General features: G+C 40.0%; 1 protein-coding gene across 3 annotated transcripts in view; it reads left to right on the top strand.

Annotated features, from left to right (window-relative positions):
• Positions 1 to 7,203: 7,203 nt before the first annotated feature.
• soga1 (suppressor of glucose, autophagy associated 1) overlaps positions 7,204 to 25,479 on the top strand; it is a 144,262-nt gene continuing 125,986 nt past the window's right edge. For 2 of the 3 annotated variants that reach the window (XM_028811786.2, XM_028811784.2), the window contains exons 1-2: positions 7,205 to 8,442; positions 14,121 to 14,345. In XM_028811786.2, coding sequence (XP_028667619.2) covers positions 7,576 to 8,442; positions 14,121 to 14,345 — 1,092 coding nt within the window. In that variant the 5' untranslated portion in view covers positions 7,205 to 7,575. Of the gene's footprint in view, positions 8,443 to 14,120; positions 14,346 to 25,479 lie in introns of all 3 variants that reach the window. The other variant, XM_028811785.2, reaches the window with a different exon arrangement.

Here is a 25,479-nt window from a genome sequence, read left to right as displayed (position 1 = left end):
GGGGGGAGCTGAGAGTTTGTTTGGATAAGTCCCTGTTAACTGTTTAAGCTGTTCTTTTTAGAAATTTTGATGAAGAGCTGTTATGTCTCTGAGGGGATGTGACTGTCATCACTTATTGAGCCTTGCCACAGATTCAAATCAGTATATTGACTAGCCCCACTCAAGACATAACATTCTTACACATATTCTTACACAACTAAAGGTGTAGGGGCCAAAGCCAACTCCAGCAGCACTGAGTGTAAATCTGGAAGCCGTCCTGGACAGGCTGCCAGTCCATTGCTGGGCACATCCATGTACATACTTGCCCGCACTCCACCTGGGGCCTATTTAGAATCGGCAAATTACTTAACTTGATTATTCTTGGTAGGTGATGGAGGAAAACTGGAGCACACAGTGGGAAATAAGAGCAGATGTGGGGAGAATATGCAAAATCCACGTGGACAACAAACATTTAGTGGCTTTCTGTTGTTATTTTAAGTCACACCATTCAGGTCTTGTGATTATGCAAAATGGTGAGCATTCACTGATAGTTTTTTTTCTTCATCATTCTGACTCAGAAAATCTGATATGATATAATGTAATGTGGTATGATATAATGTAATGCCCTGACAAATGTTTCCCTCTTTACTGATATGTTACATGACTGTGCCAATGCAGTGCTTGAAAGCAGAAAGGTTGTCATTTTCACTGTGCACTACAGCCTTTATTGTATCCACATGTTTAAAAATGTACTGTTTTAAGTATGGAATGATAGTGAATACTTTTCAGCTCCTTATTTTGTTTAAACCATATATTTTGCCAATCCATAATACAGTGAACTTTGTTGGGACATTGGAATGTCGTTGACTTTCTTTGCCCATAGCAGCCAAAGATTGATGTTGTTTGCTTAATATTACTGTACCACTAGCCACATATTGGCATCCCTAATGGATTGTTTCCATGCTAAACTACTTCATTTGAAAGGAAAAGCTGAGCTTGCCAGTACTGCTGTGAGAGTCGTTTGGTCTGAACCGTGAACGATCTTTATTTACTTGGAAAAACATTTTCATATCTTAGTCCCATTCTGAGACAGTTTTGTATTTATCTCAGAGTTCCTTTGATAGCGTGGCACCCTCAGTTGCCTTGTAATGTTGGCTTTGTGATGAAAGTCTTTACAGATACAGGGTTAGTCATTCTACAGGTATGCAAACATTAATATTGAGCAGATGCCACCCAGCTCACTTGTTGAAGGGTTTTTGCACCTTTTCTGTTTAGAGTTATCATGTAACTTGATTTTTGAGGAAAAAAATGTGTGTGTGTATATATATATATATATTATATTACTTTTGCCATTGTTGCTCCTACTTTATGACATGGAATAGTTTTTAAATCCATGGGTCAGTTCTGATACAATAAACATATGATATAATCGGAAATTAGGATAAATTAATTTGCAAGTAAAGATGATCATGTCATGGGAAATATGTTGCTTTCAGAACAGCCAATAAAACACTGTGAGTTTTGCATAAAGATTATAAATAGGTGAGAGAATTGTAAAGCCTTACCTCCAACATGATTGCTTATTAAGGAGTTCTCTAGTTCTGTTATTTTGTAGTAAATAAACTAGGAAGAAATTAATACTTCAATTGTATAATAATAAATTATAATGTATAAATAATGTATACTAATTAAAAAAAATGAAAAACAAAATACTATGTCTGTTAGTAATATAAATGATACAGTGTCCATGATGTCTGCATCATCAATCATTCCAGAAAAAACTGTCCATCACTTTTATATCACCACAGATCCTTAAATTTTCTGTTCATCTTACACGACAGAAAACTCTCGGGGCCACATTAAGAAGAAGCAGCTGGTATGATCATATTATCTGGATGGGTCTCTAGACAGCTTTTTGAAAAAGAATGGTGGCCGATGGGTGAGGGAAATGAACATGCATTCATTTTCATTTGTATTTACCAAGGATTTGAATGATATGTCATATGAATTCTGAATTGGGCCTTAAGATTAATAAAATTTTATCTGATCTTAATCTAAATTAATATGTGGTCATTATCTTGTACCATTGAGTCAGGAAGGGCTGAACAGAAAAAACTGAAGTGATTTCAAAGTGTTTGAAAATAATTCTCATGGACACAATAACTCAATAACCATGTGATATTTAAGTAACATTTCAATATGTGAAAAATGTATACTATACAATGAAAGAACTTTTAAAGTGGTATATATATATGGATTTCTGTGTGTGTGTGTGTGTGTGTATACTATATGTATGTGTATTGTGAAGATCAGCCCAGACACAGACAGAGACTCTTACATTTATTTCCCTTTAGGCTCTACACAGCACCATGCACAATCACAGCTCAGTCCTTTTCCCTCATTTCCTTTTCTATTTGCCTTTCTTCTTTTCTGCAGCCCTCACTTCTTTACTCACAAGCGAGCAGGGGGCAAAACCCCCTAGTATATGTGTATACATATACTGTATATATATATATATATATATATATATATATATATATAATATTGTGAAAGAAACAGCCGGACACACAATGAAGGTTTGGGGCAGCCACCCGTATAGTTTTCCTGGCTGCAAAAGGCTTTAAAGTAGAGTACAATGTGTACTGGTTAGAGTCCAAAACAGAACTGTTTAAGTATGGAGGATGAGGGGTTTTTATAGCTGGTTCACTGGAAGTGATGTCCTCTGGGCTGGGACAGGAAGGATTTCTCATGTTTGGTCTGCAGAGAGAAAAGAGAGAGGTTCAGTGCACCCCACCGCCCCCTGGCCTGGCATGGAATTGTCATTTCCTGGTCCATATATATATATAAATATTGTGTATGTATATATATTATGAATGTATATGTGTGTGTATATATATTACACCCACATTCATATGTATGCAGTCTCCCCTTGTATCCTATTAATAATACCTGTCTTCATACCTGCAGAATAATAATCACATATATTAACGTTAACAACAGCTGTCTCACATGCTGGTGAACTATGCACTTTTTAATATTTGTAATCATATTTGGGAGATGAAAATAATTGATTTTGCTTGATTTTTGCCATAGCTACTAGAAATTAACAACTGACCATCCATCCATTATCCAACCCGCTATATCCTAACTACAGGGTCACGGGGGTCTGCTGGAGCCAATCCCAGCCAACACAGGACGCAAGGCAGGAAACAAACCCCGGGCAGGGTGCCAGCCCACCGCAGAACAACTGACTAGTTTCTTTGCTTTCTCAATTTGCATGTTTTGTTTGACAGTTTGTAATGTTTTGCATGAATTACTGTATTTTGTAAAACTGCAAAGAGGGAGCTTCTGAAAGCAGTTAGAACCAAGAATGATAAATTTCAGAAATAACAGGCAATTGCTAAGTGCAATTACACTAATTCAGGAGAATAATTAAACTTTAACATTTGAAATGAGTTCCTAATACACAGATATAATGTGTGGTTTACTAACTGTACAAAAATAACAGTAGAAGTGTAAGTTAAGTGTAAATATGCATCATTTTACATACACAAATTGTAACATAATCTCAAAAACAGATCACTGATTCTGAACAAAGTTTCTTTAAGTACACGATCACTGGAGGTTAGCCTTTCTTTCAAGTATTTCATGTTAAATGTGAAGCGAAATCAACTCAGAGAGCATTGTAAGGCACACTTGCCAGCATGTTATTGCTAATGCCTAAACATTTGTTTTTCATGTATATAATGTATAAATTAATCAGATGATAAAATTATGTTTTAGAAACAACTGAAAAAGTAAGAATTCTAACGTGATGACCTAATAAACTATCTACAAATAGTCTTAATGTGCAGAGAATGTGGGGCAGCATGGTGATGCAGCAAGTAGCACTGTTGCTGCATAGCTCTGGCAGACTGGCTTTGATTTCAAACCAGGCTAATAGCTACTGTCTGTGTGGACTTTGCATGTTCTGCCTGTGTCTTAGTAAAGCTGGCTCAATTCAGCAGGTAGAAGCACTGTTTCGATCAGTTGTTGGCATAAACAGGGAAATTTGCACAGCTTTGTTTTTTTTTATAAAGGTTATACAGTATATCCAGTTCAATTCAATGTACATTACATTTACTTCTTTGACTGACACCTTTATCCAAGGCGATTAACAACATTTGAGTTAAAACTATTTCAATTTCTTTTTCTAGGTGGGACACCGGCAGGTCACACAGTGGCAATAACAGAATTTGACCTGAAGGTTTGAAATCCAATACCTTAACCACTACACCACACTACCTGCTCAATTATGCAGTTTTCATATAGCACCTTTTGCTAATATTGGTTGTGTTTAAGGGCTTGCCAAGCCACCCTAAACAGATGCACTTGTTACTAAAATAATTCTCCAATAAAGTATTGTTTATTTCTCAAATGTTTTTTAAGACAACTACTAATGTAAATATGCTAATGGTCAAGGAATCAGATAATTTAGTTTATCGTACCTAAGCAACTCTTTTTTGCACGTCACCTACCCTTAAATCAGGAACATTCATGTTACAAAAATGCCCGGATAGTTTAGTGTTTCAGATTCAGCTTGAGAGAGGTCAATTCAGTTTTTATATTTGATATTCAGTATTTTCCTCCTTTAGATGTCAGGTAGCCTCTCCTCTCTGCAAAACGGATCATCAAGCAGCTTTTGAAATGACCGCACAGTCGTGTACGCGTGTCTAATTAGGCTTAAATGTACCGACTGTGCCAGCAGCGGTCTGAGCAAACTTCAACCACACGTCACGCACCACTCGTGACAAAGTATTTAATAAACAAAAATATCTCTTTGACAAATATGCCAACTTCCCATCAACTCATCCATTTTCTAAAACCACTTATCCAGGGCAGGAACACAAGGAAGTGGGAGCCTAACCCAGCAAGGCACGGACAACCTCTGGAATGGAAGCCAACTCATCGTAAGGTGAACACACACACACACACATTAGGGGCCAGACTGGCATCGCCAACCCATTTAACTTGCACGCCTTTCAAAACAATTAACTCAGTACTAGAATATCTGAATACAACACCCTACATAGATTTTATAACTTGTTTCAAAATAAAGTATTTTGCTACAAGTACACTATGCAGATGAATCAAAAAAACAGGCTTTGCGTCATTTAATATCGTTAAGTGAGCTTGTGTACTTTTCATAATTTCCAAGTCTTAAACGCATTGTTGTGATATTTAGTTTATATTACAGGTGCTGGTCATAAAATTAGAATATCATGACAAAGTTTATTTATTTCAGTAATTCCATTCAAAAAGTGAAACTTGTATATTAGATTCATTCATTACACACAGACTGATGTATTTCAAATGTTTATTTCTTTTAATGTTGATGATTATAACTGACAACTAATGAAAGTCCCAAATTCAGTATCTTGGAAAATTAGAATATCAATTAAGACCAATGCAAAAAAAGGATTTTTAGAAATGTTGGCCAATTGAAAGGTATGAACATGAAAAGTATGAGCATGTACAGCACTCAATATTTAGTTGGGGCTACTTTGGCCTGGATTACTGCAGCAATGCGGTGTGGCATGGAGTCGATCAGTCTGTGGCACTGCTCAGGTGTTATGAGAGCCCATGTTGCTCTGATAGTGGCCTTCAGCTCTTCTGAATTGTTGGGTCTGGCGTATTGCATCTTCCTCTTCACAATACCCCATAGATTTTCTATGGGGTTAAGGTCAGGCGAGTTTGCTGGCCAATCAAGAACAGGGATACCATGGTCCTTAAACCAGGTACTGGTAGCTTTGGCACTGTGTGCAGGTGCCAGGTCCTGTTGGAAAAATGAAATCTGCATCTCCATAAAGTTCATCAGCAGCAGGAAGCATGAAGTGCTCTAAAACTTCCTGGTAGACGGCTGCGTTGACCTTGGACCTCAGAAAACACAATGGACCAACACCAGCAGATGACAAACCATCACTGACTGTGGAAACTTTACACTGGACCTCACGCAACGTGGATTCTGTGCCTCTCCTCTCTTCCTCCAGACTCTGGGACCTTGATTTTCAAAGGAAATGCAAAATTTACTTTCATCAGAGAACATAACTTTGGACCACTCAGCAGCAGTCCAGTCCTTTTTGTCTTTAGCCCAGGCGAGACGCTTCTGACGCTGTCTCTTGTTCAAGAGTGGCTTGACACAAGGAATGCGACAGCTGAAATCCATGTCTTGCATACGTCTGTGCGTGGTGGTTCTTGAAGCACTGACTCCAGCTGCAGTCCACTCTTTGTGAATCTCCCCCACATTTTTGAATGGGTTTTGTTTCACAATCCTCTCCAGGATGCGGTTATCCCTATTGCTTGTACACTTTTTTCTACCACATCTTGTCCTTCCCTTCGCCTCTCTATTAATGTGCTTGGACACATAGCTCTGTGAACAGCCAGCCTCTTTAGCAATGACCTTTTGTGTCTTGTCCTCCTTGTGCAAGGTGTCAATGGTCGTCTTTTGGACAACTGTCAAGTCAGCAGTCTTCCCCATGATTGTGTAGCCTACAGAACTAGACTGAGAGACCATTTAAAGGCTTTTGCATGTTTTTTGAGTTAATTAGCTGATTAGAGTGTGGCACCAGGTGTCTTCAATATTGAACCTTTTCACAATATTCTAATTTTCCGAGATACTGAATTTGGGACTTTCATTAGTTGTCAGTTATAATCATCAACATTAAAAGAAATAAACATTTGAAATACATCAGTCTGTGTGTAATAAATGAATCTAATATACAAGTTTCACTTTTTTTTATGGAATTACTGAAATAAATCAACGTTGTCATGATATTCTAATTTTATGACCAGCACCTGTATATAGTAACCTCACATTGTGACCAATTCATAATATGTGACTTGAGATGTGATGTAAAGGCGTAGCAGTACGGCTATGTGCCTAGAAATGCGATAACGTTTTACGGTTCGTCCGATCATCGCTTTGTCAAACTCCGCCCATGGTTTACAATGAAATCAAACGCACCACTACAAACCTGTAGAACAACGGCATTTAAACATAAACTGTTTCCACCTTCAGTCCAAGACATTTTTTGTGACCTGCCCCCAATAACCTATAGCATAATACCATAATTCGTGCTCCATATGTTGCCAGTCTTTCCGCTCTTTTCTTATAACATCCTTTATATAAGGTCTTAACAACCATGTTATTCTGCTTATGATCCCAGAACACACACACTGTATCATGGAGGAAGGTGCAGCTGAGGGTCGCTGTTTCCCTTAAACAACATACGAGGGGTCGCTCTTGCACCGTTAAAGCCCTGACTGTCAGTTAGATGAAACCTAAGCTGATCCTGCGAGAGGAGCCCAGACTTGTCGTCACTGAGCCGCTAGCTGGGCGGAGAAAACGCTCGATCTGTTGCTGCCGGGGCTAAGTGTTTGAATACAGAAGAGGGAGGCGCACTTTTGCGGCGTGTAAACGGCAGGAAAATCTCTCACATTCAGAGGCGCAAACGACAATTCAGGATCCGCTCGTTCTGTGCTCCTTTTCACAAAGGGAATTTACGTTTTGTTCGTATTTGCAGGTTTTATCCGTTATTTTTTTTACTAGAGGAATGAATGACCAAGACAAAGGCTGATGTGAAATTGATAAAGACGCTTAATTCTTCTAGATTAGGAGCAAGACAAACCATGGATGTTGAAAACGCGAACAATGAGAGCCCAAAGCCCGAGCCACACCAGTTTGAGCAGCAGCATGCCGTCCACCCGCAGAGCAGTGGCGAGAAGAAAAAAGTGAACCGGGCGCCTTCACCGGCCAGACCAAAGGATGTTCCTGGCTGGTCCCTGGTAAAAAGTCGAGGCGGCGGTACAACCAGTTTCCATGTTAAGACGGGGCTTCTGCATCTTGGCAGCCGGGCATCGAGGCGCAGCCCCGGGAACAGCAAAGACTCCAAACCCGAGAAACACAAGCAGGCTGCCCGCACCCCTTCAACCGGCACCGGTGCTCACAAAACTGGCTGCAGCAAGTCGGGAAAATCTGCGAGGAGGAAGATCTCGGACGCCAGCAACGCTTCGGATGATCTGAGCAAAGACTCGGGCTGTGCTCTCGGCAAGCTGTCCCCGACAGACAGTAGCTCGGAAATATCGGATTGCGCCTCCGAGGAAAACAAGCTGTCCACAGACGCTCTGAGCAGCGATACGGAGTCCAGCAACCGAGGAGGGAGAGGCGTCGCCGAGAGAACGGGAGAGCAGTCCGCTAAAACCCCAATCGAGACGGAGCGACGGCTCTGCCTGGGAGTTGGCACAGCCGACGGGGAAGAAGGCATCTCACCGGCGGATGAGCGTTCTACAGCTTCTCTGGACAGCCGTCTTCATATCAGTACCTCACTGGCGTTTTCCGATCTGACGGAGGAGTTTATGGATGGGATGCAGGAGGAGTTTGTTAGGGAGATTGAAGAGTTGAGATCGGAAAACGATTACTTAAAAGTAAGTCTCTTATTATTACAAGGATGTCCAAGAAATAGGTAGTTAGATAATAGTTAGTCTACAAACAACATGCTAGGGAAAACCCGAGTCATAAAGCCCTTGTAAATCCAGTGGGGGATGTTTTGGAACCGACCCAGCGAAACTTGCCAAATTTCTCGATGAATCGACTGACAAACATTAGTGTTCACGAGGGATTTATGTACGGTTTATATGCGCAGACCGTTAACAAATGTGACGTTTCATTCAATTGCACCTAAAATAAAGCGCTGTAACAGCCAATGTCTGCCACAAAATACTGCTGAATTAATCCAGTTTAAATGATGAATGTGTCTGGTGGTCGTTCAGATGTTTGTGATTCGAACATACCCGCGATGTGGGAGAGGTTTAAAATCTCGAAAAAATTTTTTTTAAATAACTGTCTGAGAGAGCATCTACCGTCTCACGAATTTAAACACATCATAATTCTATTGAAGTAATCCTGAAGAGATTGCATTATATTCAAATAAAATTGGATTTTTTAAATTGGATTAGATCCTCCTGCTGATGAAATGCAACCCTATTTAAACCCCAAATAGTAAATACATAGATGGCTTAGTTCTCATGTAGATTTGATCCGCATGAGTAAACTGCTCTTGCGTGTTTACAGATGCAACTAATGTGGGGATAAATCCTGCCAAAGGATTTATTTGGTGAACGGAAATCACTTGTGTATCGGGGTTAAAGCGAGGATGTGACATTAATTGTGGGAACAGGAAATTCGGGTTTTTCTTACTACTAGTCATGCTCTAGTTGCTGACGAGTCTGTTATGTGTGAAATGAACGGGGGTGGGTTGATAGTGCTTTAATCCGATTTGCGTATCCTGACGACGACCTCTTCATTACTCACATCTGGATGAGCAGCAAACGCTCGGCGCGCTCGAGATGTGTGTGCGCTGGACAAATGTATTGGAAGAAATCTAGCGCACTATGTCAGAGGCTTTCGACTGTCTAGTTCTAAAGCTACGTCTGACTTTTTTTTTCTCAACACGGTGAAAACCGTTATTAAGATCAGCTATACTTAAATCTCAACCTCCGGGTAAATACTTAAGGACATGTATTCGTGAGGCCATAATGGGAAGACGAATGTGGGGAAGCATTTGCGATACGTAACGATGGCCACGCTGGAAATCTGGAGACAACGCGTCCATTTGTAGAACATAACGTGCATGTGACACACATGGAGCAACGTGGAGAAATCCGTTCATCCACCAACTTCCGCATGAATCATCGGGGATGGGTGGTTTACATCTCGCCTGCGTGCTATAAGGCCATAGGTGCTATGATGCCGGAAAAAGCATCTTTAGGTTTAGCTTTCATTGTAGGTTTATTTCCACTTTCGCGTCTCCTTAAAACAAACAAACAAAAAAGACGTGTGATTATTTCAGAAATTGTAAACGCAGGCATTGAAAACCAGTTTTCCTCTGATTGTTCTTTCAAAAAGCAACACGAATTCTGACACATATTGATGGATTCATAAAAATCATTAAACTGAAGTGACTTTTGTGGGAAGGGTGTATTTAGAAATGGCAGTAATATATTAGCAATAAAAACAGAAGAAAGTTCAGTGTTCACTTGCATACAGTACAGTATATTGGGTTACCATAAATTTCCATTACATGTAGTAATAAAACTAAAGGGTATAACATTGTTGTCTGCATTTTAGAGAAAAAATAATATATATCCTATAACATAACATTATTGTGCCCACTTAAGCCAATGAAATGTGGGATGGGCTGTCAGTCTACTGTAAGAAACACACACCCATAAACTTGGCAGAATATTTAAACTGGAAACATTTGTGAAAAATAGGACTTGCCGATGCAAGATTGAAAAGTAATATATTGGATCTTTTTGTGGAATAAATTATTTACACTCAAAAGAATTTTTTTTGTTACAAAAGAACTAAGTAAACACATTTATTAATCAAACACTGTTAAATTTGATACTGTGCACAGACAGAATACAGGATGCTACATGTATTATAGTTTATATGTCAGTGTAAGCTTCAGTAAAAAAGATTGTGTGTATTTGAGAATGTAACATTTATTATATTATAACACTACAAGAAACGTGTCAAAGGTGAATTTTTGAATGACAGTGATGAGAATGTCACCCTAGGTGCTGTAATCCAGATGTGCAATGAGACCCAAGTGCTGTAAATATGCCGCATTCACACATTTGTCAGCAGCTGTTGTTTATAAGAGATGCTCACGTGATGAGCTCTGCAGTGGGTGACCTACATTGGGCTCAGTTCTAACTAGGGATATGAATGGTTTATTCAACCGTTAACTGTTTCTCATAAAATCTTGATTATGTTTTTACTACAGTTTCTACAATTACTACCAGTACTGCCAATATCCAGGTATTAGCTTCTGTCTGTGCAACATGAGATGTTGAAGTGGTAATAGTAATTAGCATGATGAATGAACCAGTTCAGAAATACAAGTATTAATGTTGCCATGGCATCCCACTAGAGAGCCAGCAGCCTTGGCTGTCAGTTGTTTTAGTTAAGAGTATAAATTGCCATTTCCGTTTTGTGTCTGTGTACATTATGGAGCTGTAGACGTTGTGAGGGGGAGAAATGGTCATAGGGTCCATTTCTAGATTTTTAGAATATTGAGTGTAATTGACTTATTTTACATTTGTGTTTTTTACATTTGCAGTATATTTGTGTCATTTATTTTTCAACACACAGATACACACATTTCACTTCTAAGGAAGCTACCAAAACAAGCACACTTCATTGTAAAATGCAATGTTCACGATAAGCACCATTCCAAAGTGCTTTATAATACAGTTCTTACAGATAAGTATGTGACTTTTATATACTGTATTTGTACAAGACAGTTTGATGATAATGCTTGTTGAGGGCCAAAATGTGAGTTATAAATGGGCAGCCATGAGTTTTCTAGTTGGTCTGGCAATTATGTTAGAAATGTCTGCTGATTTAGTGTACCCAGTACATGGGACAACTATGACTTTATAAATGTGTAACCCTCAGTGACTTATTTGGGAGTTTAAAAAGGCACACAAATTGCTGGATAGACTCTGGCTCCTTGAAATTAATTTAGTGGGTGTGAGAATGTTATATCACATTGTTTTTGGCTGACATCTTTTTTGCTGAAGAACACTGAACACTACCTTCTTGATTTGTTCTCCTGTTTCTTGTGTCTCTCAATCACTTTTACTTCTGAAAAAAAATAAGAGTTCTAGTGAGTGAAAGCTTTTGTGTTTCTCTCTCTCTCTCACTCTCACTAAGTTTCAACACATTTACATTTTGTTATCTGTTCTAAGTATTGTTGGCATTATACAGTGTGTATACCTTCTAAATGAGCTCTCTAGTTGTCTAAGCTAGGCATGATTTTTTTTATTTGCTTCTATTAATTTCATCCACTTGACTCAATTCATAAACTGCAGAGTTCATCATCAGTTTCTAGTCCTTTTTTCACACAAAATCTTCAATACCACTGTTTCTGTTCTTGCACTTCAGCTTTTGTTTCATCAAAGGTGCCAAAGCGGTTCTTCAGAGCGATGTCATAGGGAAACCATTGTTGGTCCCAAAAAGAACCATCAGCTTGAAAGTTCCAGAAAGAACCTTTATTTACTGAATTTAGACTTCTAACAAATGCCACAGATAGCCATGAATAGGTGATAACAGATTTGCGTAATACCTGTTGGTTCCTGATATTGATATAACAATTGCTTCATTCAATAGCACAGGCTAAGTTCAGATGTTCTTGATCTGTTAATATCTTGCTGTATAGCCTATTCAACATTAAAGATTTCTGCTTGTCCACACATTAGGAACCTTTTAAAAGCTCAAGGAACCAATTTCACACGCAAATTACCATTCCCAGAATAATATTGTTCTTTGCCAAGGAATGATGCTACAAGGAACCACACAATCCATTAAAGTGCCATTATAGAACTGTTATTTTTAAGATTATGGTAGTCCCACCAACTTCTTTATACATTCCTTGCCATTGCAGGTTTAGGTGTGATGCCAGCTTCTCTTTCAGTCCTACCCATTTTTACTTCTTATTCCTGTCTCCACCTCATGGTTTCCTGGGACCAGTGATTTCACATCAATCTCTCACACTTTTTTTAAGGTTACTCTCACCTTAACTTTTCAATGTTACATACTTACTGAATGTTTTTCTTTCATGTTTCTTTGTTGTCCTTTGCTTTGCCTAATAACATTTTGTTTCATCTCTAACATACTAGCTGTCAATACATTTTGTTTCAGTTCTTATTTGATATGAGCGTGGATCACCCACAAATTTTATGTACTATTCTCAACTAATTTGGGGCCGGGTGGTCTCGTGGCCTCAAAACCCCTGCAGATTTTTTTTTGTTTTTATCTGTCCTCCTGGCCATCGGACCGTACTTTATTCTTTTGTTACTTAGTATTGCCTATTCTTATTTTTCTGTTTTTCTTTCTCCATCTTGTAAAGCACTTTGAGCTACATCATTTGTATGAAAACGTGCTGTATAAATAAATGTTGTTGTTTGATTAGCAGCACTCTCTTTTACTTAAGTTTACCTTTTCTCTGCCCCATTCTGCCATCTTTTGAATCTTGTTCTCCTCTTCGTTTCTCATTCTAGTCCACTGGCTGCTAAGTTTTGTAGCCTGTCTGACTTTGGGCAGACACAAACGCACAATTTTATTTTTATCTTCTCTTGATTACAAATCTCATTTATCTTAAACTGTAGTTATGCTTGGTTAGCATGCCTCTTCCTAGCACCATTCTTTATTGCAGTTTCTGTACCATTGTTCAACAAAAATGTAGTAATGTTAGCATGTCTTTCTCTCCCTAAGTCCTCCAGATATTTCCTCTTTGAAGACATGTTTATGTTTGTGTCCAGTTGATTTTTCCTGGAGAATCAGACCACGTCTTTCCCCACTGCCCTTTCTTATTCTAAAACGTAACTGTTCTGATTTCTTTGCTATCTTTTCCTTCCACAGTTACTCTATTCCTGTCTCCCTTCACACAAATTTGTGTTTTTTTTTATGTTTACTGAGTGCACTAACAGTTTGTTTTCCTCTGTTTAATTGTTCATTGGCTTAGGAATTGTCACTAGATGTCCTGGCATTGGCTTTGATCTTCACTTCAGGCACTTTTACAGCTATGTCAATCTACTCTTTACCATCTACAGTTGTTTCTGTGTCTTTCTTGCTTTTCCTCCTTATGCATATCTTAATTTGTCTTCTTTGTGTCAGCTTTCCTATTCTACTTCTCTCAGTCCCAGTGCAGTATGATCCATTTATTGAGTGACATTGTCTTTCCGTCTTTAAACTAATTTTCTTTCCCATTGTTCTTATGTTGTAGCTTCAACTTCCAATGCCCATTTTGATGAGCTTGTAATATTAACATTTCAAATTTGTAGTGGCAATTTATTTTGTACAAATGATTGAAATTTTTCAGTCAGTGGGATTTGTGTTCTTGGAAGCTATACAAAGTGTTTTTAGCTTTCATAACATTATTCTTATATTATTGCTTTCTATTCATGTATTTTTCTTAGATTTTGACTGTAGACAAATAAGATTCCTAAATATACCTGAACTTCAAAAACACAGCACTCTAACCCACACCAGTGTTGTCCCCCGTATTAAGACATTCTCGTATGTTTCATATTAGGATGAAATTGAAGAATTACGATCTGAAATGCTGGAAATGAGGGATATGTACATGGAAGAGGATGTCTATCAGCTTCAGGATCTCCGACAACAGCTAGACCAGGCCAACAAGACATGCCGCATTCTTCAGTACAGACTTCGAAAGGCTGAGCGCAGGAGTCTGCGGGTGGCACAGACAGGCCAGGTGGATGGCGAACTAATCCGTGGTTTGGAGCAGGATGTCAAGGTAAAGAACTTCATCTTACTATTAATTCATCCAACTTCTCGAGAAGCAGAATGCTTTTAGCATTGCCATATAAGCTGTTTGGTTACTTTTGTTGATTTGAAGTCTGTGTTTGTGTCTCTTTTTATGTTTTCAGAATGCGATGTGCAGTTTTGCTCTTACAGTTGATCAAGTTCAGATTCATTGTGAAGTGTACAAAGTACAATGACACTTGTTGAGTTTATGAATATTTCCCACAGTCAAGTAGCATTAGTGTAATAACAACAACACACAATGAATGAATAAATGAAATGTCAGTCATATATACAGGAAACACTCATGCAGTTGCTGAATTGTTCTGTACATTGTTAATAAAAATTGACCCTGAATCCAGTGCTAATTACCCTGTACTGTTGGATGGGATGGAAGAAGGAGAAAAGGAACTCTATAGCATGTCAGCGATCTTTAATGGAATTGTTTGCTTTTATGATGTACATATTGAATAGAAAGGAGCTGTATACCAGTAATATTCAGTACTGATTGCAGAATCCTCTGTAGTGCTTTGTGGTCCTGAGCTGAAAAGGCGAGAATTGATTGTCCATGGAGTCAGATGATTTCCACTTATGTCTTTATTGATTAGTTATTTGATGGCTGAATAGTCCTATCATGGACCCACAAGTCCTATAGCAGATTGGACCATGGGTGTGTTCCTCCTGAGTCTCCTCTGCTGTCTCTTGGCTGCCCTTTCCTCCTCCAGAAAACGTATCCCATCATAGCACACCTACCTCCACATTTTGCAGTCAATAGCAATATCCTCCAGGTCTTCAGGCCTGATTTGTTTCACTTTGTTAACATAATTTTCAACTGATCCTTATAGTGCTTCCTCTGCCCCTCAGCAGGAGCGTCGTCCATGATGTAGCTGGCCATAGCACTCTGCGAGGCAGCTGATTTGGGGGGATCCTTACCACATGTCCCAAAATCGTAGCTGGTGCTGTGTGATCATGGCCTCAATACTTCTGTACTTGGTCCTTCTGAGTATTTCACAATGAGGCATACATCACGGCAGGTAATTCCCAAGATGCACTGCAGGCAGAATATATGGAAGTACTCCAGAAGCTTAATGTCCATCCATCCATTTTCCAACCCGCTGAATCCGAACACAGGGTCACGGGGGTCTGCTGGAGCCAATCCCAGCCAACACAGGGCACAAGGCAGGAACCAATCCTGGGCAGGGTGCCAACCCACCACAGGAAGCTTAATGTGGTGGCTATAAATTATGCAAGCTTCATAGCTATAGAGGAGTGTGGTAATGCAGATGGCTTGGTAGACACAAACCTTTCTGCAGAGATGCAAATTTTTGTTTTGAAAGACCCAGCGCTGAAGTCTCCCGAAGGCAGCTCATGCTTGGTAGATTAGGTTCTAGACCTCATTGTTAATGCTGCTGTCTTTAAAAAGAATGCTTCAAAGATGAAACTACTGATAGATGATGTTCATCAGTAATAGTGAAAACTGGTGATTTTGGGGGGATGTTTGCACTTCATTGACAGATTAATTCCTTTTGGTGGTGTTAGCGGTTAGGCCCATCCTGCTGTGTGCTCTCACTGGGTGCATTAAAGATAGACTAGAGGTATTGTGGGGTGTGAAAAACAAGAGGACAGTCATCCACATTCTGCTGCTCAAGAACCCTCATTCTGTGTAATTTGGTAGTTGCTTGGAACCTCCTAATATTGAAGGGGATACCATTTAGCCTGAAGTTCCCTGCCACATCACTGCTGTCCTTAGTCTCTTTGTGAAGAAGCTGGATGACACATAAGAAGAAGATATTAAAGAGCAGAGGTTCAAGCACACACCCCTGCCTGACCCTTGTTTGTACTTGGAAATTGGAGGTGTTCCTGTTGTCACCTGAGCAGTCATTCTATCGTGAAACTGGCGGAGGATGCTAAGAAATTTGTTGGGGCATCCAACCCTGAGGAGGACGCCCCACAAAAGTTGTCCCTGAACAGTGTTGGAAGCTTTGAAGAATTTGACAAAGGCCATAAATAGGTCCTCACGTTGTTCATGGCGCTTTTCCTGAAGCTTTTGGGTTATGAAGATCATATCAGCTGTGCATCTGTTCTTCCTGAACCTGCACTATGACTGAGGCAACATAAACTCTGTAATGTTGTTGTTTAGCCTGTGAAGCATCACCTTAGCCAGGACCTTGCCAGGAACAGCAAAGAGTGATATGCCCCTACTGTTGCTACAGATGGCCCCATCACCCTTCTTATACATAGCAACAGTATTGACATCCCTCCTTTGTTGTGGAATGCTCTCATCCACCCAGACCTTGGCGATTTATATTGGTGTAGATTCCTTGTACAGAGGTATCCTCCCTGCTTTAATAGCTCTGCAGGTATTTTGTCATCATCAGTCAACGTATTGTTGTCAAGGGAATGGGCAAACAGAACCTCCAAGAATGTTGGAGATTGATTGACATTTTAATTGGGAGGAAATTCAGGCAGTTCATCCAGAATGGTGAAGTCCACATTAGAGTGCTGATTAAGTATGGTATTAAAATGTTCAGGCGACCTCATCAGAATGATATCCTGGTCATTCAAGACTATTGTACTATCTTCTGTTTTCAAGAGAGTGATGCAGTGATTTACTGGACCTTAAGTAGTTCTGACAGAATTATAAAATTATCATTTCTATCGGCAAGTGATTGAATTTCCAGTAACTTTTTGTCCACCATTCATTCTGTATGGTCAGAGTAGCCCTCTGTACTTGTTGAACTCTCTGCCATTGCTGCCTGATGGTACTGAATGAGGGGTTATTTAGAGTTGCCCAATGTGCTTTATGCATGTTCTTCAGCAAGTCATGGATAGTCTCTGAGTTGCTACCATACCAGTTTTGATGGTTCTAGCTCTTCCAGCCGATGATTTGGGCTGCTGACCCACAGAGAGTATGAAGGGTATCATTATTCTTATTCTTTTATATATGCCAAATCGTGTTTCGATGAGTTTTGGCAGTAGTGTATTCTTAATGCAGATGTTGTCCACCTAGTGGGCAGTCTTTCCAGAAGAAGCCATAACCCATAATTTCCTCTGTTCAAGAACCTTCATCCATCACTTAAAGCAGTAATATCGATACTATAATGACTCAGCTTGCCTGCAAGTAGGACTGTTACAATACAATACAATAAAGTTTATTTATGTATAGCCCAAAATCACACAGGAAGTGCCGCAATGGGCTTTAAAAGGTCCTGCCTCTTGACAGCCCTCCAGCCTTGACTCTCTAAGAAGACAAGGAAAAACTCCCAAAAAAAACCTTGTAGGGAAAAATGGAAGAAACCTTGGGAAAGGCAGTTCAAAGAGAGACCCCTTTCCAGATAGGTTGGGCGTGCAGTGGGTGTCAAAAGAAGGGGGTCCATCAGCACCACCATACGAGTCCAGGAGAGTCTGTGCTTTCCATGTTGCCAAGTTTAGATCAGAAAACATATTTTTATTTCAACCGCAGAGGTAGATTTACGTGACAGGTGCGGTAACCTATCCAGTCATGAGCTGAGTGGGAAATTTTTAGGCCACCGTTTCTAGGCCCCTCATCAACTGGCATAAGCAGTGTGAACCCCAAATATGTTTGCTCATTTGTACAGGGGTCTGCCAAAACCAGCTGCCACTCAGTACCAGCTGTTAGCGACCAAATACCCTGTGCTGCTGATGTGCAGGGTTCTAACTAGGAACTCCCAGTTCATTCATACCTGCTCCCATCGCTGGACACCCCATCGCCATCAGACTTCAACCAGAATTGGGTTCAGGTATTATTCACTGTGGTCAGAGGTGGATACCTGTGTAAAGCAGTTTATAAAGTGCTGTAGGTGATGTGCAGTTCCCAGTAGTACTATCTTTACAAAACATTGGGTAAATCCAGTGGCATGGGTGAGCCTAAGACGGCCAACCCACAATACTGGCAGCTGGAGGCAACCGAGACCTTGGTCTGCTAAGGTCCACCTTTTGTGTGCTGCCACCACACTACTTTTCTCTAAGGGTGTGCTCACCTATTCTAAATAGATCAACCCACAAGGCAGTGGGACTATTTACCCACAGTTGGGGCAATGGTTGGCATGCGTCTCTCTGGGGTCCACTGCTGCTCCAAGATCATCTGCAGTTTACCCAGTTACCATGTGTGGCCATGAGGAGTCACTGCAGATGTCTTGGTGGTGAAGAGGCTTTATACTGACCAGAGGAGACATATGCACTTGGCTGAGGATGATGCTTGTAATGCAGTATGTTGGGTTAGCAGAGGCAACACTATAACATCTTCCTGGTGTGATTGCAAGTATGTAGACTGCAGGGTATTTGCTGCAGTAAGTCGGGCATACTCATCAGTCAGATGTCAGGGAAGTATTCAGGGAATTGTAAGTAAAAAAACAGGATATTACAGTGAAGCCAAAGCCTGAAACTGAAATGTAACATACCGTGAACCAAGATTGGTCTTTGTGCTGCCATTGAAATTTTGAGCTCCCATGTAGAAATCAATACAGAAAGATTGGCTGGTCAGACAACACACCTTGGAAGAAAATTGTCTTGTGTTTTAGGCTAAAAAGATCCAACATTTCTTTCAAAGTGGTTGTCCATACCAGACCAGTTGTTGCCACAACTCTTTGTTATAGATCTGTATATTGTGTTGTCTTTTTATGTTAGTACATTCATCATCACACATTTATGTTCCTGCAATATCACTATGAACCTGGCAGATAAAGCTCACAAAATCAGAAGTAGATAGTCAATGAATGCAGTCAGTTTCATTTAAGAGAGTAAATTGGGAGTTAAATTACATTAACTATGAGTTCTGCACATTCTAGTGTGTCTTGTAACGCTTTAAATTGAAAGCATGTGTTTGTTTTCTGGCTTTCTATACACAATCTGGTCTTCTTCTTCATCTTTTTTTGTTACATGCTTCATGCCCCAAGTTATTTGCCGTCTGCAATGTCTTTAACGTAATACTACTTTATGATACAGTATTCATTGTGAAGAGTACAGTGTTGAACTGCGTTAAATAGTAATTATGGTGATGTAAGGTCAGGAATAAGGAGTATGTTGTGTGATAAATTGACAAGACCAGGATAGTGGCACCTTATGAGAAAAAGCCAAACTTTTTTTCCCCTTAGAATACAGGAAACATGTAGTGTAATTTACTTCACCTGACATAAAAACATAAACATGCAATGACATAGATGGAAGCACCATGACATTCAAGTGATCTAGTCATTTGTTTTCTTTCTCCTATTTATTTCTTTCTTTTATGCTCAGTCATACTTTTGGATAGAAATAAACCTGCACTATATTGTTTCTCTGACTTTTTCACTTACAAAATAATAAAAATACTCCATGAAATGTGCACTTTTTCCATTTTTACTGCCAAATAGTGGGCACTTCATGGGATGATTTGTTAAGGGAATTGTAGATTTTGTGATTTTTGATTTACAGATGGGAGAGAGGAGAGGTTAGGAGCATGCGCTGATACAACACATTGCGATACTCACCACATGACAAACCAACTCAGGATCCCACCTGAGTGCAGCCATGCAATGAGTGACACCATGCAGGTTCAGATAGAATGGAACCAATGTGAGTTTTTTTTTTGGTGGCTGAAGTGCCAATTCTGCCACCAACCCCCAGGTTTTCCCTGCAGGTTGGAGGGCCTACATGCAGGGCTGGATGCAGATTAACGTCATACCCAGCATGGAGCAATTGCAGGTTAAGGGCCTTGCTCAAGGGCCCAACGAAGTAGAGTCACTTTTTGGCATTTACGGAATTTGAACCGGCAATCTTCTGATTGCCAGTACAAATCTCTAGCCTCAGAGCCACCAGATGGGATGGGAGATGGGAGAAATAGACGCCATTTCAGAATCAACCATAAGGCTGTCTGCCTCAATGACTTAGAGTCCTGAGACACAATCCTGTGCCTGGTTGCTGTTTGTGTGGAGTTTGTGTGTTTGTTTTTCCCCAATTCTATGTGTTTTTTCTCTGGGTACTCTAGGTTTCCTCTCATGTCTCTGATTTGTTGGTTGAATTAGTGATTCTGAATTAACTCTCTGTCAGTAGGAGTTGATGTGTAAATGGATCCTACAGTGGACTGGAACCATGTCTGTGGATGTTACCTGCCTTTTACTCATGGTTCTGGGATGGACCCCAGCCCCCATGACACTGAATGGCATTAAGCAGGTCCTATGAATGTTATGTTTTATTCCAAGAGACAGTGCTCGTGGTGCAGACTCTTACCAGAATAGCAGTCAATTGTTTATTTGTTTTAGAGGGAGCCTTGTGACCTTATTTGACCCTCACTTTTTGCATTGTTTTATTAATTTCTCATAAAATGGCCATGACCATTTAATTCTGCATGAAATATATGCTTCCTAACGTGACATTTTGTGCTAGTTGATGTTTTATGTTTGCCTAGTGTGTTTATGGTTTGCCTTTTTTGTTAAATGGTTGCAAGACATGGACGCTATCCAGTGACCTGAGACAGACTGGACTTCTTTAGTACTGTGTCTCTTTGGAGAATCCTTGCATACCTCTGGTGTGACTTTGCATTGAGCAAGCTGTTTCTCCTGGTGTCCCAAATTAGGCACATTACGTGCATTGTGAGTGAGCGTCAGTTATGCCACTATGGCCATGTGGCACATTTCCCCAAGGGTGATCCGGCTTGCAAGATCCTCATTGCTAAAGACCCAAGCGGCTGGACCCGGCCAAGGGGACGCCTTCATAACACCTGGCTGTGACACATAGATGGTCATTTCTGGAAGGTGGGACTGGGCCGCTTGTCTGTCTAGGGGGTTGCCAACCAGGATCCCAAGCTGTTTTGTCATGTGGTAGGTGCGGCAACATGCCTGACCTGACCTGTGTGGAAGGACAGCCCCCGGGCACAGACAGACAGACACCAATTGTCCAGAAACACACACGTTTATTTCTTAAAAACACATCTGCACCCACAAGATAGCGCACAAACCCCAATAGTCTCTCTTTTCTCTCTCTTCTCTTTATCTTCTCTTTGTCTTGCCTCCACTCCCCTCCTCACAAGCTTCGTCTCCTTATCTAATGGAGTGAGGCGGCCCCATTTATAATGCCCCGGAAGTGCTTCCTGATAGTCTTCCGACAGCACTTCCTGGAGTGATGGAAGTGCCGTATGAGCACCCGGAAGCACTTATGGGTGTACCTGCAATTACTTCCGATTGTGGCGGAAGTGCTGTATTCCAGGGCTCTTTAATACCCCGGGCGCCCCCTGGCTTCCCAGCTCTGTTCCTGTGGACCCCTGCAGACCAGGGCGGCTGCCCTTCCATGGCCCAGGGGAGGTATTGTCCTTCTCGTGGTAGGGACCCCAGCTGTCTGCCACACCTATTAAAACCCCATATAAATTGAATGCTGTGACCGATCCTAGTATATTTAGCTAGCATGAAGCAAAAATAAAGTAAATACCATATAAATTTTAACAAAGAGCCGGCTATCTTATATGTGTTTTTTCTATTACTGTCACATTTGCCCCCATGGTGTTACTGTCATATTTAGAGAAAATATAATGGGTTAAAGAAAAGCTGAAGTGTGGCTGTTTGTTGTAAGAATGAAGGCTCATCACAAGCGGGCTCATCTCATTTAAAAAATATATATTTATCAGGTTCATCTCTCCTTTAGTGTGTCAAATCAGATGTAACACATGCAAATTCACAATAAGGATGTCACTGTGTATCCATGCACTTTGAATGAAGACGGTATTTCTAAGATTACTTTGTGAATGGCTTATGGCAGTCAACAAATCAACAAAATAGTAAATGTTTTCTTTAGACGCTAGACTATTTCCTTCCACTTATGAACAAGCCTGATGGATTTACGTGTGTACCGTTGTACATTTACTATACAGTACTTTGCTGTTCAGGAGATCTGAATTAGATCAGAGATCTTAAATCACTTGCATTGTCTGGACTACCAGAGATATTATTTGACTAAATGTGGAAGTGATAAGAGCTCCTAACAACTTGATTACTTTGAACATGAGTAGGAATTTGAAGACAGCCATTGCTGTATATTTAACATTGATAGCTCTCCTGTCCAAAGGTGCCTACCCACAAGTAACTGAGTGCAGGTCCTGCGCTCTCTCTCCAGTGCAGAATCCAGGCTATAATTCTGCAGAACTAAAACAACACGTGACTATGTGGGCTATGGTCTTGTAGCATTTTATAGATGTGTTGTAGTGTGCCTTTCAATGGACTGATGGCCCAACTCCATTCAGCTTCAGTTTCTGGCCCTTAAAGGAGATTCGTGCTTTGGTAATGGATGGGTGACAGTTGTATGAGAGAATACTACAGTTTGAAGTATTTATATGTTTCGTGGATGTTGAATAAATCTTTTATGACTGTCTACAAAAATGGTGCCAACTATTTATGGAATGTATTTTTTTTGTGTGTACCAGCCGACAGTTACTGTGTTGTTAAAAGTACCGGCTCTGCATTAACCATCACACCTTTTTCACTTGCAGGACACCATCTCACACAGCATTGTCAGCACTCTTTCATCTGGTTAGGAGTTCATGTTTACACTTTATTTTACAAATGCAGGGTGTGCTTACTCTTGCTGTGTGCTTATTTGTTTTGCATGTACAAATCAATAAAAATTGAAATTTGTTATGTGTTGCATTCCTTCGCATGTATAGGCACTTTTGTGTTGGCTCTTGCTGCCCACTGGTCACTTTTATTCTTTGCAAAATGTAGACTATACGACAGTTCCAGAGAGCTATATTCAAATTTAGTGCAAACAAATGAATTTACATCTGTGTCATACCCGGCCATAATGTTTACATTCTAAAGGTCACCCAACTCAGGAAAATATGTGCAAGACTTGCTTCATAAATAAAGCTGCATTATATTTTAACATTGACATAACCAATTGTTTACAAGGCGTTTTTAAGAATGGCTCCATTTACTGAAACAATCAGTAGTACTAGGGTATTGTACCTTGTTAGCCATTATGAATGTAGTGACAAGTCAAGTGAAATGACCCCTTTTATTGGCTAACTAAAAAGATTACAATATGCAAGCTTTCGAGGCAACTCAGGCACATCTTGCCTGAAGAAGGGGCCTGAGTTGCCTCGAAAGCTTGCATGTTGTAATCTTTTTTTAGTTAGCCAATAAAAGGTGTAATTTCACTTGACTTGTCACTGAAACAATCAGTAATTATTGTGTGATACAAGTCTAGGTGCATGTCTTCAGTATGGTTCATTCTTATACAGTATATCACTTGATATCTTCCATGCTTCCTTCTAGTTTAGCCTTCAGCCTTTCACCCCGATTCAGTACATATGTATATATACTCTGACTACATTGGGCAGAAAGTGCTTTCCAATGAACTTGATCAGTTGCAGCAAGTTCAGCTTCATCCAATAGTAGGTCAACAGTTTTCAGGTCCCCCAAAAAACTTGACCTTCAAGTGGTATGTGACCTGTCTGGTTTTCATGTCCTCTTTGGTATCTAGTGCACAGCAAGGTTTGGAATACAATGAGTTGGAAGACGTGGTTTGTGTCCGGCTCAGCACATCCTGCGTTCTGTAATGATGTTTTCCAGTGAAGGATACTCCACTTCAGCACCTCAACATTTCTAATATTCTCTATATATGAGATGCTGGTGAAAGACATTGAGCTTGTGAGCAATCCATTTCATGCTCCTCCAGGTTTTGCTGGTATAGATGGAAGTTGGAATGATGATTATGGCATACAGTTGAATTTTTAATGCTGTACTAATAGACGAGGATAACCAGACGTGGTGTAAACACTGGAACACGCCAGTTGCCTTACCGATCTGACATTTCATGCCCCTCTGCACGTCGCCATCATTTAATATGAAACTGCTGAGGTATGTGAATTAGTCATCCTCACTGATTTACATGCTGTCCGATGATTATTTGCACCCTGGATTTATTGCTAATGTGCATGATCTTTGATGATACTCTGACTACACTGAGTTACAACCTGGGTTAAATGTTAGTGTGATAAGGGCATAAACATAAAACAAATTACTGGGTAATGCAGAATTACATTATTTTTATTGGCGCAGAGTGTAAAGATTCATTCTCTTTACTTTTTAAAAACCAAACAAATTACAGTACTGATTGTTATGCATTTTGATTATCTAAGATTATGGCAGAACTAATAAAGGCTGTGCGTAGTATGTGTAACACAGCTATGGTTGGTTTTCTCCTTATTTAGATTAAAATACAATAGGGACTCCAGAAATTGGTTCACTTTAATTATTTTCATGTTAGTGTACCACTACACTCGTTTGTGCACACATCCAAATACTTAAGTGGCTTACTGGTTGGTGGAGATCCATGTCTGTCTTTTGGACAGAAGAGATGTCTTCCATTTAGAGGGTCATACTTGTATACTGTTTGATGTGAAGTGCAGGAAGAATCCTGGGTCCTTGTTTATTCTTAACTCCTGTATACCAGGCAAGTATGTCACAACCCAGCAGTCCTAGTGGAGAGAGGCAGCATGCGATCCTTTCAGTATATCCGAGCATCTGAGATTTTCTCTTGGCTGCATGCTTTCTCGAGGAGTATGGGCATGCAGGGACCAAATGGTGTTGTAGGCCAGAGGAAGAGTGGAATTGTGATATTTTGCTTGAGGAAACCAATGCAAGTAATCAGTGATCCCTGGCTGGGCCAGAATGGCAGACTTTTATAATACTGTATATAACTATTACAGGCTTTGTTTGTTTGGTATGTACATTGCCAGTTCCATATTGTTATTATCGCATTTGTAATTGTTTTGACTTTTTGGTCCAATTGGTATTAATCCTATCAATACATTTTATAGCATTGCTTTTAAACTAAATAAATAATTACAGTGGCAGGCTATTAAAATCATAAAAATCAGGCCGGCCAGTTTTTGGGTTCTTTTCATATATCCTAATGTGCCTGCTGTCCATTTCCAAGCAACTTCAAATAACAGTGCTCTGTTGATCCCTACATTGAATGTTCTGTATTGTTCCTTTTCGATGCTTGTCACCTTAATTAGTAAACAAAAATTTAACTTGGGGCATTATTTTTATGTAAAAGACTGATCACAATTAAAGACAGAAATATTATGCTACCTTGCATATTCAGACAAGAAGCAGATATGTAATGGTATGTGA

This window comes from Erpetoichthys calabaricus, chromosome 10, assembly GCF_900747795.2.
Source record: "Erpetoichthys calabaricus chromosome 10, fErpCal1.3, whole genome shotgun sequence".
Taxonomy (NCBI): domain Eukaryota; kingdom Metazoa; phylum Chordata; class Cladistia; order Polypteriformes; family Polypteridae; genus Erpetoichthys; species Erpetoichthys calabaricus.
The sequence above is the reverse complement of the archived record's forward strand: the minus strand, read 5'-3'. Positions and strand labels throughout refer to the sequence as shown.